The 17,230-nt window shown below is 28.0% G+C and overlaps 1 protein-coding gene across 2 annotated transcripts in view; it reads right to left on the reverse strand.

The window, feature by feature from the left end:
* Nucleotides 1-2,086: 2,086 nt before the first annotated feature.
* The window catches only part of LOC107453623 (E3 ubiquitin-protein ligase COP1), a 46,309-nt gene continuing 31,165 nt past the window's right edge, over nt 2,087-17,230 (reverse strand). For both annotated transcript variants that reach the window (XM_016070513.3, XM_087169458.1), the window contains exons 16-23: nt 16,883-16,964; nt 14,549-14,665; nt 12,870-12,987; nt 11,970-12,094; nt 10,110-10,198; nt 9,965-10,024; nt 8,607-8,651; nt 2,087-2,256 (exon numbers count right to left, since the gene is read on the reverse strand). In XM_016070513.3, coding sequence (XP_015925999.1) covers nt 2,239-2,256; nt 8,607-8,651; nt 9,965-10,024; nt 10,110-10,198; nt 11,970-12,094; nt 12,870-12,987; nt 14,549-14,665; nt 16,883-16,964 — 654 coding nt within the window. In that variant the 3' untranslated portion in view covers nt 2,087-2,238. The remainder of the gene's footprint in view (nt 2,257-8,606; nt 8,652-9,964; nt 10,025-10,109; nt 10,199-11,969; nt 12,095-12,869; nt 12,988-14,548; nt 14,666-16,882; nt 16,965-17,230) is intronic.

The following is a 17,230-nucleotide window of genomic DNA, read 5'->3' on the forward strand; positions in this document are numbered from 1 at the left end:
ACACATTAAGTAGCAATTTTATACATGGGAGTGTAAAATATATGTTCTACTGGTAGGTATTAATGCATTAAAGTATCAATGCTGTTACGAGGGATTCATACATAAGTTGAGTTTACTCCGATTATTTTAGAGCAGAGTTTTTTCCCGACCCAAATTATGCCATCAATGGATATTTTATCAACAAATTATTATTTTTCAAAAATTTATTCAACAGGATACAGTCATAAAATACAGGAGTCCTCGTTAAAAAACAGGAGACTTGGTATGCAATATTGACCTTCCAAGTGGCTACACTTGATAGACAGACTATTTCTAATGTCTAAATTTGCCCAAGTAATTGAATCCAGATACCTTTGTATAGTTCATTTTAGTGTTGCAGCAACATTAATCACAAAACACCAATATGGTTTATAAAGTATTAGTAAATAAACAATACAAGCTTGAAACAATGTTAAATTCAACTATGCTAGGTTCGCATTAGGCTTGCATGAACAGCCCTTTTATACGAATATTCAGATTAAATCTAAAAATATTACGCATCATTAAAAAAAATGTTGCGTTAGGGAACCTTAACATACAAAATTGGGGGGGGGGGAGCTCAATAAAAGCTAAGAAACTATTTTTTTTTTTGCAAAGGTTTATTCAATCTTTAAATAAAATTATATTTTAACATTGCTGCTTTGTAAAAATAATGATTAACCAATCAACTTTATTGTGTCAATCAAAAGAAACCGCAAATGCAACGCTTGGCATAAGGTTGCTTGTTATCTGGGGAATTTATTATTGTATTATATTTTTGAATTGTACAAGATTTATAAAAAACCTGATATTATTAAATACATAAAAATAAAGAATTGGATGGCCCATGTGATCCGAATGAGTGATGACAATACAATAAAAAAGATATTGCTTTTAGACCCACTGAAGCAGGGAAGGCCGTGTTTGAGATGGGCTGATTTGGCGGAGTCCAATTTTCTTGCAATTAATTTTTATTTTAGCTTTATAACAGTCGTTTAACAGCCGACTCAATTTTTTTGGTTTACGACTACTAATGTTAAACTCCGTAGCCTTGTAATTTTGAACCCAATACAGAAGACAAGGGAACTCCTGGATCAAGTATTGGGAGAACTTTAGTGGAGGATCTTTTGATGGAGCTAACCTACATGGAGAGGAAGACCTTTAGAACGTCCCATGGTTAGCCTCAAGGCAAGGGAACTCTAACCCATGACCTGTTAACCACCGAGGATATTTCACGTCAGTACTGTGGTAAGTGAAAGTCAGATGTGGAATTCGTATCGACCAGGCATCGCTGGGATTTAAACCCAGTTTACCTCGTTGGAAGGCAAATGCTCTATCCTCGGAGCCATCGTGACTCTCTTGCAATTAATGAAAAGTATTGGAGATCAAAGATAAATCAGAAGTCATTAAGAAGAAAGGCATTGGCCCACATTGAGCTGTCTGGCCAATGATAATGATATTTTTGAGTTTGTTACATATTTAAAATTTTCATTGTTCTATGTTTTAAAAGTTAGTAACCGAAAATTGAAATGGTATATTACAGTACAAGTAAAAAAACTGACAGTTTTATTTATAAGTCTCTGATTTGTGCAATGTTAAGAAACCAATAAGTTTGCACACCAATAAGTTTAAGAAACCCTGATTCAGAGATACAAAGTTCAAAATCTGTTTAAAAAATCAACATATTAAAAATTCATATGCATCAATATAAATACTAAATCATATTATATATGTATAATAGCATATATAGAAGAATATTAATTTTCCTACAGAAAAAACCTTTGGGTTTCAAAAATTTCCAACATATAAACACAATTTTAAACCTTGAAAAGAATCTAAAAAATTTCTACCTTTAATTAAAAAAATAATAATAAATAAAAATCAAAATATTGATAATTGCATCTTATTTATCGAAATATCACAGTAAATAAATTTTTATAAAATGTCAAACTGGAACACCGAAAAAGGTTTTAAAATATAAATTTTTCCAGACACTCCGGGTTTTCAAGAGAGGCATGTACTCTGTATTAATTACAACAAGGGTCAAGTATAAATAAGAGAACAAAAATAGTCTAAAATAATACATTTTATTAATTTGGCATGATCTATTCATGAAAGCTCTATTTAGCTGCCACTCGTAATAACAAATATAAAAATCATTTTTTTTTTTATATACACATCGGTCTCTTATATGTACAATATATACACACTCAGTTTGTTCTATACAAGTTCCAAAATCTGAAAGAGAACAAAAAAGATTCACTTATAATAAGAATAACTAAATCTAATGCAAAATTTTTTATATTGCAACCAGTAGCTGTAAATTACAAAGATTTTTTTTTTACGTAGCAAATGTGACTAACAAAAGCTATTTTTTTACAATTATACAATTTTTATATTTATACAATTTTGATACAAAGACTGCCATTAAATACAGAAGGGAAAAAAATGAAATTCAACCATGGCATTCTAAAATAATTGAGCCTAAAATTTGCATTTTCCATATCAATCAAATTTAATTTAAAAGTAACCAGATCCCTTAAAGCAAGTTTTAAGTCAACAAATGGATTTTTTCAGAGGATGAATAAAATTGTTGATTTTTATCGAAAATTGTTTCAATAATAAATATTTTAATCAATAGACTTTGCCAGAGGATGAAAGAAATAGTTGATTTTTGTCGAAAACTATTTATCAATAAGAAATATTAAGATGTGTTAAAATCAAAATGATTTTACCTATTATGTTACAGGGTATGTAAGAAATACTGACATAGTATACAATGAAAAATGCCCTCTAGGCAAAGTACGATAAAAAAGATTTGTCGGGATTGGTTTGGAAATGTTTTTTTCTGGAGATTTTTTTCTGCAAAATGACCAACGTTCAGGTCAACCTTCCTTTTTTTTCTTCAAACGGATTATCACTGGCAATGTAAAATGGATCATCTTCTATATAAAGTTAACAAAAAATAAATTGTGGTTCAAGCTTGATGAACCAGCACAAACTATATTGAAAGCCATATTGCACCAAAAAGAGATTTTGCAGTCAATTCGCTGGGATTACAAAAGTGTTGTGTATTTTGAGCTGCTTCTAAGCAACTGAACGATCTACTCAATCGTACATTGATACAGTTTCAACAATAATATATATATATATATATATATATATATATATATATATATATATATATATATATATATATATATATATAAAATTTTTTGAAGTCAATTCCTACTTAGGTGAACAAAGAAAAATTTAATTTCAGTTACTTTTTATTATTACAATTTTATCTCATGCAAAATTAATTAATTAAGTTTAATGAATGAATTAATATTTGAAGTCACCCACTATGAGTTTAAAAAAAATGTATTTGAACTTGAATGGGTGAATAAAAAGCATTTTATTAATGATTGAAAATTTGAACAAGATATAGGAAGAGTATGAACTAACAGTAGGAATTTAAAAAAAGGGCAGAAGTGGCAAATCTCAAAAGACAATGCAAGGCTTCACAAATGGTGCAACATTAATTGAGCCTGTTGGGGTAGCGATGTCACAACTTCCATATAGAACCAAACACTTGGTTTCGTTTCTTACTGATAAGGACAAGAAGTTCTATGAAGTTCAGCGACCAGAATGGTAGATATTCAATTAGTTAAAAGTTCATCTTTTGTTTTTGTTGTCATTCCCTGGGAAGGATAGCTACGAAGTCTTTTTCTTTTTATACCGCCAGATGGCGTTCTTTTTAAATTTGTATGTGTTTGTTTGCTTTTTGTTAATAAACTTTTACTTTCTGTCTGAATCTCGATCCACGGACTACAGTTGGCAGCACGGCTGTTGTTTTGAAAATTATGACGCAGTAAAAAGTTTCACTTAGTTTCGCCGTGATTTACATCGTTTGGATTCCAAAATCAAAATGAACAGGGATCTGCCGAGTATCCCACTGCTGAACAGTGAGAACTTTTATCAATGGAGTATTAAAGTCAAGGCTTTACTGACACTTAAGAAAATAGCTAATGTGCTAACTGAAGAAGCCCCCGTTGATCCAAAGTTGCGGGAACAATGGACATTAAACAATGATGACGCAGTTGCATACATACAACTATCGCTTTCTGATGACCAAAGTCTTCAGTTCGCAAACGAAACTGACGCAAAAATTCTATGGGAAAAAATTCAAAGCACATTTACTGGTAAAACAGAAGATCGAAAAATCGATGCAAGTAACGAAATAAAAAATCTTGAAATGAAAGAAAATGAAAATGTGTCAGACTATATTGCAAGATCACGAGGACTTAAAACGAAATGTTCATCACTTGGACTGGAAATTTCTGAAAGAGAACTTGTTTATTATACTGTTAGAGGATTAAGAGGAAAATTTACAAAAATAAAAGAAATCCTGAAAACCCAACGTGAAAAACAAATGGATGAAATTTTAGAAATACTGCGGGAGGAAGAGAACAGCTTATCAAAATTAAAAAATGAAATTCCTAGACGAGCAGAAGCATTTCAAGTAAAATATAAATATGAAAATAGAAGCAGGAAGAAATGTTTCATCTGCCATAAAACAAATCACCTAGCTAAAGACTGCTATTTCCGAAACAAGAACGAGGGAAATCAAAACCAAACATCTCAAGAAAAAAGAACATTTTCGAACTATAAATCGGGTATGAACAAAATCAAAAACAATTACGCTCATTGTGCATTTGAAAATCAAGATAAACATTCTATTGAAAATTTCGCACTTACCGCTGAACAAGAACAACACCAAATAAATTCTAGTGCTACTGATAAAAACAAAACTGTTTTCATTTTGGATTCTGGTGCTACTTCACACATGGTAAAAGATTTAAACTTTTTTGAAAACTTAAATCATGTTAATGGGATAATACATTTAGCAGGTAAGAAGTCAAATTTAATTTCAAAAGGAATCGGTATTGTAAAAGCTACAACAGCAGTTGATAATTGCAGTAAAAATCTAACAATATACGATGTAATACATGTACCAGACTTACGAAACAATTTAATTTCAGTATCTAAATTAATTGATAAAGGTTATAAAATAGAATCTAAAGGTAATAATATTTTGGTTTTAACTAATGAGAATCGCAGTGTTTTAAAAGCTGTAAAAGTAAACAATCGTTTTGAAATTTTAATGGAACCGTATAGTAACATTTCACCTAAATTTTTTGATTATAATGATGTAAATAATTCTGAGTTAGAATGTAATGAAGTAAGTAACTTAGATACTTATAATATGTGGCATAAAAGACTATGTCATTTAAATCCACAATACATGGTTAAAATGCAAAATGTTATTGGCATAAATTTTAAAGATTTTGAAAATTATCAGAATCATGTGATATAAGTAAAGTAACTCATAAGAGTCATCCATCAGTTAATATTGCACAAAGTAATTCTGTATTAGAGTTAATTCATGCGGACCTTGCAGGCCCTATAAATTGTGATTCATTAGGAAATTCAAAATATTTTTTAGTACTGGTGGATGATTTTTCTGGGATGTACTTTTCTTATTTTTTGAAACATAAAAATGAAGTATTTGAAATGTTTTGTATGTTTAAAGAAAGGTATGAAAATTTAATGAATAAGAAAATCAAAAGAATCAGAACAGATAATGGTCTAGAATTTGTTAATAACGAGATTGATAGTTTTCTAGAAAAATATGGGATCATACATGAAAAAACAGTACCGTATAATCCTTCGTCAAATGGGCGTGCTGAGCGAGCCATAAGAGTATTAGTAGAAAGGGCTAGAACATTATTATATGAAAGTGAATTACCATTAAAATTCTGGGCTGAAGCAATAAATTTTAGCACTCATATTTCTAATCTAACACCACGTAAAAATAAACAAAATCTCCCGATTGAAATATGGTCAGGAAAAGAACCGAAACTTAACTACTTAAAAGTATTTGGATGCGTCGTTTATTTTCATATACCTGAACAATTCCGAAATAAACTTGATGTTCCGGGAAAACGTGGCATTTTCGTCGGTTATTCTAGAGAAAGGCGCGCTTATAGAATATATGATGTTGATAAAAATATTGTAATTGAAGAGCGATCTGTTAAATTTAACGAATCATTAAGTGGAAGTAAATTTCTAACAAACAAAAATGAATGTAGCATATGGAACATTGAGGATTTGACCCAGTTTAATATGCCTCTACCACAGATCGAAACTGAAACCCAAAACTCCCCTCCAATTGAATCAAGCAGTGAACATTCTTTTTCTCATAAATCTTCTCAAGAAAGTGCTGATTCACAAAATGAAAATAATCAAAATACTTCTGCATTAAGACGTTCTGAAAGAATTAAAAATAAAATATCAGCTAACGCGAACTTAGCCTTGAAAGGATCATCTATTCCTCAAAATTATGACCAGGCGATAAATAGTAATAAATATTCCGAGTGGAAAACCGCAATGGAAAACGAACTTCTTTCGATGGAGAAACATAAGGTTTTTGAATTAATTGAGAGGCCTAAAAAGGAAAAAATAATAAAAAGTAAATGGGTGTATACAATTAAAAATAACGATAAAAACAAAATTTACAAAGCGCGACTGGTTGCAGCAGGGTTTAATCAAATTAAAAATGTTGATTATTCTGAATCATATTCACCTGTGGTAAATATTGAATCATTCAGGTTATTAATTGCTTTATCAGCAAAATTGGATTTATTTGTTAAACTTTTTGATATTAAAACTGCATATTTATATGGTGATATTGATGAAACTCTATATATGGTAATACCTCCAGGTTTTGAAGATAAATATGGTAAAAATAAAGTGTGTAAATTAAATAAAAGTATTTATGGTCTACCTCAATCTGGTAGAAATTGGCATATAAAGTTAAAAAATGAACTTAAAAAGATTGGTCTCACTCAACTTGCATCTGACAATTGCGTATTTACTAAAATTAATGATAATGACTTTTTCGCAATTTGTGTATACGTAGATGATTTGGCAATATTTTCTAATAATTCGAAATTATGCAAGGAAATTATTTCAAAACTTAATCAAACATTTGAATTAAAAGAAACAACTAATGATTCAAAATTTTTAGGCATTGAGATTTCACAAAAAGAAAACGGAATTGGTCTATCTCAAACTCATTACATTGAAACTTTAATGAAAAAATATGGTTTGGAAAATTGTAAGAAAACAAATATTCCCATAACTAAAGGTGAAGATAGATGTTTTAATCCTACTGATGATTTAGTAAATCAGACTGATTATTAGGAAATCGTCGGTGAACTTCTATATTTAGCAAATAGAACCCGACCAGATATTGCTTTTGTAACTAGTTATTTATCACAATTTAATAAACGTCCTGAAAAAAGGCATTATGTTTTGGCCAAGAGAGTTTTGAAATATTTGAACGGTTCAAAAGATAGAATCTTGTTTTATAGTAAAGAATTCGGTTTTTTAAACTGTAGTGCGGATGCAAGTTGGGGCAATGCAGAAGGAGGAAAATCTTTTTCAGGTTGTGTAATTATGATAGGTAATTCTCTTATAACATGGAAAAGTAGAAATCAAAGATGTGTAGGACTTTCAACATGTGAAGCTGAATTATTTGCTGCAGCTGACACAGCTCGAGAACTTACTTGGATAATAAATATGTTAAATGAACTGAACTGTAAAAAATTTATTGATGCTCCTGTTACTATGTTTTCTGATAGCCAAGCAGCTATTGACTGGTTGAACAATGGTAAATCTTCTAACAAAACCAGGCATGTAAATCTTAAATTTCATTTTGTGAGAGATATGATTGAAGATAAAATTTTAAAAACTGTTTATAAGAATACTAATGATAATATTTCTGATTTTTTAACTAAAGCTGTAACTTTTGAGAAGTTAATTTTTTCTTTGGAAAAAATAAGTTTAATTTGAAATTTATGTTAAAAGAATTAATATTTTTTATGTGTATATTGTTATATGTGTTAAAAAGTAAAATCCTTCTCGCAGGGGGAGATTGTTGTCATTCCCTGGGAAGGATAGCTACGAAGTCTTTCTTTTTATACCGCCAGATGGCGTTCTTTTTAAATTTGTATGTGTTTGTTTGCTTTTTGTTAATAAACTTTTACTTTCTGTCTGAATCTCGATCCACGGACTACAGTTTTGAAAAAGTGAGTTTTATTACACACTAAAAAAGCTAAATTACTTTCTTCCGAATCCAATACATATATATTATATATATATAAAGAATTTGAGTTTCATTTTTAACAGTCATTGAATGGCCGACCCAATTTTTTGGGTTTATGTTTAAATACGTAGCCTTGCAATTTTGAACCCGATCCAGAAGACAAGAGAACTCCTGGGTCAAGTATTGGGAGAAATTTGCCTTCGTAGGACTTTTTAAATGAACTAACCCGCATTTGCGTTTCAGGGAGAGGAAAACTACGAAAAACTTAAATAGTTAGCCTGAAAGTAAGATGACTCTAACCCATGATCCGCCTACCAGTGAGGATATTTTATGCCAGCACTGTGGTTGGTGCAAGCCGGATGCGGAATTCGTATCATGAGAATTTGCTTAAATTAATAATAATTTATGACATAAAATATCTACTAAAACAACTTACTTTAATATTTCCTTGACTGTTGGCAGCAACAACTACATTTGAACCCTATAGAAATAAATAGAAATATTGAGAAATGTTACAAAAAAGGGGTATTTTTATCTGGCAAAATTAAACAGGCAATTTTTCATCATATTGTTATTTTAAAAAAAAGAAAGAATATAATACAATTTTATCTAGGGAAACTTTTCCAAAATAATATCTCATAGGCCTTCTAGAAAGATTGAATATCCACAAAACATTTGATTTCAATTACTAGTCAACATTTTTCTAGTTGTATGAGAGAGATAAATGATGTTATTAAAGAATGTTTCCGATAACAAAGGGTTTCAGAAAATCATTTTATTTAAGTTATGTTCAGGGTATCTGCTACATTTTAAGATGTTCAAATTCATGACTTTCCATGACTAATTCCAAGAATTTTTTTTCATGACTAAACGAAGTTACTATTTTCTTTGACAAAAACACAGCAACAAATTTAAAAAAGCATTATAATAACATTCATTGAAATGATAGGTATAACCAAAACTGTTATAATCTGCATCTTCATATTTATTGATTTTAAACTTAAAAAAACAGAGTAATGAAATAGTTAAAGCAATAAAACAGCTGAAAAAAATACAAAAGCAAATAATTTTTTCTTTTTTTTTCTTCTGCAGAATTATATTTTAAAGATACTTTTCTTGTTTATGGGGGAAAGGAATTCTCCAGATTTTTCTGTTCTCAATTCGGAATAAAAAAAATTCCCAATGACTAGCTTGCTTCAGCTAGATTTTTAAAGTGAAAAAATGATTTTAAAAAAAATCTGAAATCAGAGAAGTTTAAAAGATAATATCCCTTTAGAAATGTTTCTTCTTTCATTTTTTGAAAGAACACCATTATTTTTAAAGGAGACGATAAAAATATTTAATATTTCAATAAAATATGACTGTAAGTGGGGATTTTATTACAAATTCATATATTTGGAACACCATGAAATAGAATCAGCAACCTAAATTCATGATTTTTTTTTAAATAGTTAAAATCATGACAAATTTTGTTCAATACCGAAATTCACGACCTTTCATGAATTCTCATGACTTTCCAAGTGCGCAGATACACTGTATATTCTTTAGAACAGAAGGCAATTGGGATGCACTTCGCAAGTTTAAACTTGTTTATTAATTTAAAATAAATTATCAACAAAAAATTAACAATTTCAATATTAAAATTAACAACAATAAAAATCAACAATTTCTTAAAGTCAGTTATCTTAAGTAATTCTAAAGCATTGCAATTCAAATGAAATAAAACATTGCAGTTTTTAGTGCATAATATTTTTTTTATAAAGTTCTATTTATTAAAAATAAAATTATCCTTACCATTCTCCAACATACAGCACTAACAAATTCATTTGAGTCATCTTCCTTAACATTTCTGTCCTAATTTGAATGAATAACAAATTAATTTAGGAATAAATAATATCAGTAATATATTTATGTTACCTTAATTTTTTTAATTACTTACAAGTATACTTTTGAATGTCTCAAACTTAAATGTCAGCACTGGTGAAGAAAGACCTTTGTAATACACATATAATGAATTATTCTCACTCCCTGTTAAAAAGTAAAAACATCACTATAAATATACATAAAACAAATATTTCTTACATGAAACAATTACACAAAGAACACTTGGCCTGGAACAGGCTGTAGTGCTTTGAAAGAAGAAATATTTCAATAAATATGTTGTTTCTAATGCTACTTTTTAATTTTATATTATAACCGACGTTGAACAACCGAACCAATTTCGGGTTTATGATCAATTGCATAGCTGATGTTCAATTCCATAGCCATTTTGAACCAATCCAGAAGACAAGACTCCTAGATCAGTACTCCCAGAGATATGATTTGTTATGGGAACATGGAGGACTTTGTGACCCAACAGATTTAACATGCATCAGTCACCATTTAACACGGGGGGAGACTTTGGCCAGCGGGGATCGAATCGACAACCTCTTGGACATGGATCAACCTATCCCGGCCTTCTAATGCTATTTGTCAATACCACAAAGCCTGCTTGGTGGAACTAAGCAGATTTAAGGCAGATGGTGTATTTCTTGTAGTTAAGTGGTGCCATCAATTGCCAAGAGTTTGATTTCAGCCCCACACACGTTAGAGGGCGGACCCAATTATTCATCCACAGATCGTAATTTCGACCTGAATCAGAGAATGATCTATCCCCAATTTGGTACCAGCAGAGGTATAAATTTGTTATGGGAACTTGGAAGACTTTGTTACTCGACAGATTTAATGTGCCCCAGTGCTATTTACCACACAGGGAGTTTTGGGACAGCAAGGATCGAACTCAAGACCACTTGTGTTATGACAAATATGAAATTCATATTAAGGCACATATGTTTTAAGTAGAAGTAGTGACACATACTCTTGCCATTTTATTCAATATTTTTACTCAATACTCGTAGTGGAGGTTTCAGTGGTATATAGTTTTTTCAAATATTAATTCATTAACTAAATTCAATTAATTTTAGTTTAAAAAATTATTATTATTTAAAAAACTAACCAAAATAAAAATTTTCTTTGTTGACCTAAGCAGGAATTGTCTTAAATTTTTTTTAATATTACTAGTTATTTCAATTATAACTTTGTAACTTATTATTATTACTTATTGTTTGTTATTAAATACATTTTGACAATTCTAATTAAATACTATGCCAAGGCAATTGCTAAGTTATCTGGTCGCATATCCAGGTGTCTGATTTCCTAGCACATTCATAAGAGCTTCTGTAATTTTAGTTTATCTTTTCTCCTGTTTTTTTTTTTTTTTTCTTTTTCTAAAAAATGTCTATTAAAAATTAGATTTTTGTCAAATTAACCAGCCAGGTCAATTAGGGAAATTTTATGGTTGAAAATGTAGTAATTTTTTTTTTTTTAAAATAATATTCATCTCATAAGGTAATAATATAATGATATGGATTAACTTTTAATAGTAATTTTTGTTATTGAAATAATATACTTTAGAATAATTTGTAAAGAATAGTGATAGATATGTAAAGAATAGTGATAGATGTTTTTGGACTTAGTGTTAGGTGCTTTAAAAATTCAAATCATTTGAGCAAAAATTTTTTAAAGCATACCAATTTTTATTTATATACATCAATTAATTATGAATTATAGCTGTAATTTTGAATTACTTTATTTTTAAATAGAGTTATACAGTCAAAATAATTTTTTTACCTTAGTAGGGATGAATTTTGTTTTGTTTTTTTCATTTTAAAAACTGCATATCAAAAAAAGTTCTAAAAGCATACCAGTTTTCTTAGTGCACCAATTAATCAATAGAAGTACAAAATAGATTAACACTCACCACAAGTGATGAAATCACCATCTGTGGCTAAACCAACAAAATTCTTTTCATTCAGATGACCTTTAAAAGAACGCAGGGCATTCTGATGCAGGACGTCCCACAGTTTTAACTGGCTATCTGTAGAACTGTAAAAATTGCAAATGCATTCTTAAAAAAATTCTCATGATTTTTTTTTATCCATGATAAAATAAGAATTGTTTAAAAGCAGTATTACAAAAATAAATTAAAGATACGACTTAATCAAAATGTTGCATTTTATAAACAATCATTGAATGTTTAAGAAAGAGTTTGGCAAGTTTTAGGACAGGATGGATTAATCCACGGTTTAAACCGTCCTGTTCAAAACCCCTTGTATTTATAATATGGCACAATTTAAAAAAAATATTGTAAAAAAAAAAAAAAAAATTAATTTTTGAACAAGAAACAGAATGAAAACAAGTTTTTGTTTTATTAAAAAAGTTTATTATTATTTTTAGTATTGTATTATTTATCCTCATGCAAAAACATAATTTATACGTGTTAAAAGCATATTTATTCATGTTTAAAGGATAAGGTATTCTTCACTTTAGTTGTTCATTCAATTGTAGAGCTTCAAAAGTTACAAATCTTTTCCTATTATATTATTTTCCTTTAATAAGTTAAAGCAAATTGTATAAAAGGTATCAAATATTTATTAACATATGCAATTATTATGTGTACAATGGTTACATACAAAATTTTTACATTTTACCAACGTTCAAGGTTTTGAACACTTTAAGATAGTTTTGGTCAGTTTAAAATAGTAAAACCCATGTGTCCTCTCCAAACCCAGTTTAGGACGTCCAAAACCCCAACCCTGGTTTAAGAATATATATGTACACCAATGACCTAAAAAGATGGGAGAAAAAAGGTAACACATACGCAGAGACTATTTCTTCAGCATTTAGAAACTTGACGTAAGAAACTGCCTTTTTATGCCCTTTAAATACTTGCTGAGCTTCACTTAATTTACGTAAATCATAATAATGAACACAGTGATCTATAAAAAAAAAAATATTAATAGTAATTTAGTGCATCACTAAATGAATAAAGCTACTGCTACATAAATCATAATAATTAACACAGTGATCGATAAATAAAATACATTAACAGTAATTTAGCGCATCACTAAATGAATAAAACTACTGTTATGTAAATCATAATAATGAACAGTGATCTATAAAAAAAATACATTGACAGTAATTTAGTGCATCACTAAATGAATAAAGCTACTGCTACATAAATCATAATAATGAACACAGTGATCTATAAATAAAATACATTAACAGTAATTTAGTGCATCACTAAATGAATAAAGCTACGGTTGTGTAAATCATAATAATGAACACAGTGATCTATAAATAAAATATATTAACAGTAATTTAGTGCATCACTTAAAGTTACTGTATAAGCTAATTATTTATTAAATATTTTCAACTGAAATATATCTTATAAAAAAAATTTAATAAACATAACATAACAAAAAGTATAACATTATCTTATCATAGACTTAAAGCATATCTTTTTGAACATTTTATTTTTAAAATTACTGTCTCAAAAATTTTATAAGCTAAGTGTTTAAAATTTTTGGCAAAATTTTTCAAGCATGAGTTTGAAAATTCATTGCGCAACTGAAAACCAAAAAAATAAATAAATACAATAAACAGATTTTATTTCTTTTTTCTTTTTTTTGGAATTGCAATATTAAAAAAAAAATATTTACAATAAATTACTTTTAATTTATATTACAAATAAATATATTAATATAAAAATATTATATAAATATATTATATAATATGTAAATTAAACATGTATAATATAAATAAGTTGTTTCCAATTTATAATTTCTTCTGTTTCATTTCTTGATCCACGTATGTATCATAGCCAAAATATCTAGTCTCATTTTGTAATTTTACTAAAAGCCAATATAACAATGTTTTCTTTTTTGGACAAAAATTGCTTATAAAAATTCAAGAAAGAAACTATACCCTTTTATTTCAATAAATTATTTTATTACTACATATGATTTATGTATGCTAATTATTTTATTACTTTTTAAAAAAAGGGAAAAAAAGGATAATTTTAAGCTTGAAACATTATTATTAGCAGTCTAATTTTTATTAATTTTCTAAAAAAAAAATAATGTAGCAGAAATACATTAAAATAATAGTTCTCATGGTGCCTAAATCATTCAGAATTACACTATGATTGTTTAAAGTTTGATTATCTTATTCTGTAAATCAATAATTGAAAACTACTTATGTATATACAATTCCTACAACTTGAATTAAAGATAAAAATAAAAAAAAACTTTGAATTGTGTTTGTTAAAGATAGCATATTCAATTTTGGCACACTGAGTTTAGTTAACCATGAGCATACATTTTTCAATATATTCTCGATACTAAAAAAAGGGGGAAAAAATTCAAAATACAAAACTGTGAGAAAATTTTAAATGAGAGTTTTTCTTTTTCTAAATAAAACAGTTCTAAACTATTTTTCTTAAAATTAATTTGCCTTCTTTTAAATTAATATTTAAAATAAAATATAAATAATTTTAACCTGCAGAACCAAATGCTAGGTGATATTTGCTAGATGGGCTAAACTTGACACAACAAACATTGGCTTTAGCCTCCAGCGTAGCACAGGAATGTTCCATATTAGTCATCCAGAGTTTAACTAAAGATAAAATAATTAACACATATTACATTTTAATTTATAGTAAGGAACTAAAAACCTGAGGATCATAATTAATGACTTTTAGTTTATAGGATGGTTAAAGAATAATATTAAATTATTAAACAGACGTTTTTATGGACTTAGAAATCAACTGAATTAATGCATAAACTAAAATTCGACTTTATCTGCTAATAAAACAGAAGATTCATAGTAAATTTTTGGAAGAAAAGTATTATAAATATATGTAAATATTTAATATTAACACTTTTAGGACTATTCCTATACATTTTCAAACATCATTGCAGATTTTAAGTAATTTTTAAGCTTTTTGAATCATAGAGCTTTTTTTTATTTAAAGCTAAATTATTTCATTAAGATTCTTTAAAAGCTATGCTGCATATTATAATTAAATTGCTAAAGGTGTTACTGACTTATAAAAATGTGCACACAAACACACACACACAAAAAAAAAATTTAAGTAATTTGAAAATACATTACTTTAAAAAGATGAACAAAAAATCTAAGAACAAAAAAAAATCCCAAAGCAAAAAAACCATTAACTAAAAATCAGAATTAAGTTTCGTATCTTTTTTTTCCATAAAGAGTAATATAAAGAGTTCAATGAAAAAGGAAAAAAAAAAAAAACTCACTAACTTGCACACAACAGAATAACTATTTGCCAAACAATTCAGCTTTTAAACTTTCATAAAAGTCAAAAAGTAAAGAGCATTAAAATCTCACAATAAATATGAACAGTTAATTGCATAAGCTTTAAACACGAGTTTCTTAAAATTCAATACACATACTACATTATACACATATTACAGGGTTCTAATAATTTTATTTGAATTTATAACCAAATTTAAGTGCCCATGTGGGGAACTTATTTGGAAAAATTAAAAATGAATTCAAATACACATAATCAAATTTTTATAGAGCAAACTTAATTTAAGGGTTTAATCAAAGAGTAATTAAATTATCAGCTAAGTCTAACATCTCCTATTTCGAAACAAATATCATGCTCGTTCTAAATGGATATTATTTAGGATGGTTATCAATTATTTGCAGTAATAAACAATATTAAATCACAATAAATTAAAAAAAATTTTTTAACACATTTTTAAAGCTATTAAATAACTTTTGCATAAATAACCTTTTATTTAATAAGAAAATGTAATAATTTTTAAACAAAATTGGATTTGGGAGGATACAAAATTATTTTAATCCAATAAACAATAACTTTTTCAACTAAAAATTCATTTGTTTGAAAAAAATAATTATAAAATAAACAAAAATAATAATTATTCATTGGGAACATAGGAAATTATTTGAATCTATTAAAAAAGTACACATTTTAATTAGTAAACTTTTTTTTTTAACAATAATCGATTAATAGGGAAGAATATAATATTATTTGAAACCATAAAATATTTACACATTTAAATTTACACCGTTTTTAAACAATGACTTATTTGTATATCAACTATTTAAGATGGTCAAAATGTTTTTCTTTTAAAGAAGTTCAACATTATCACAACTTTAAACATTTTATTTCATGGTATGTAGCGAAATCTTTCAACAAAAAATAAGCATCTTTTAAGTATTTTTAAGCAGTATATATATTAAAAACAAATGCAAATTAATTTTCAAAGACTTTACATGAACATAATAAAATAACTAGTTTCTGACAAAGAACTCTTTTCTTGATTGTATTAGCGATTATAAAATGAGATTTTTCGGTTCGATGTAAGAGGGTGGAAAATGAAGCCTAAAATTGAGAACATCTTAAAAAATGCGGCAGAGTGCCCCATGAAAGTGAAATAATCTCCCCGAACCCAGCTCAGTAGACGCACATGCAGTCTCGCAAGTATTTCATCAAACATGTAAAACGATTGGCACTTTCATACGCAATGGACCGACGGTAAGCCGAAGTAGATGATGGTTAAATGAATTGTGAAAACTTTGAACAGAACAATGTGAAAAGTCTGCTTTTGCACAGTACGTGGTGAAAATCGAAATGGTAAAGAAAAAAATCTAATTTTCGAAAGGAAAATTTAAGCACTTTTTAAACACCCAATGAAAAAAACACCTTAAAGGCCTTCTAAAAAAACCAAAACCGAAAATAAGCACCTTTAAGCACTTTTGAAAAAAGCTACACACCCTGTATTTAAACATATTTTACAAGTTTAACCATTGAAAATTTCAACATAATCTAACCTTTTGAATCATCTGAACCAGATGCTATCAACTTGGTATCCACTTTATTGAAGTCAACGCTCCAACACCTTTTCTCATGCTCCTGTAATAAGATTTAAGTTATCAATACAATGCAGTTATAAAAAGTAATTTTATAAATTGTATAATTTTAAATCACAAATATATATGTTTGATACGGTCTCGTTCATGCCAGAAAGTTATATCAGGATTTGCTTGTACTACATTTTCTTTTAACCTATTTGTTATTTTTCTTCAGAAGTCTTTTACGTCTTCGGTTAAGAGAACGCTATATTGCGAAAGAAATTTTTCGTCACTAATTCTCTTTCTCCTTCATTACTAATTTAAAAT

This window comes from Parasteatoda tepidariorum, chromosome 8 (assembly GCF_982258835.1).
Source record: "Parasteatoda tepidariorum strain Cologne lab strain chromosome 8, Ptep-v5.0, whole genome shotgun sequence".
Classification (NCBI taxonomy): Eukaryota; Metazoa; Arthropoda; class Arachnida; order Araneae; family Theridiidae; genus Parasteatoda; species Parasteatoda tepidariorum.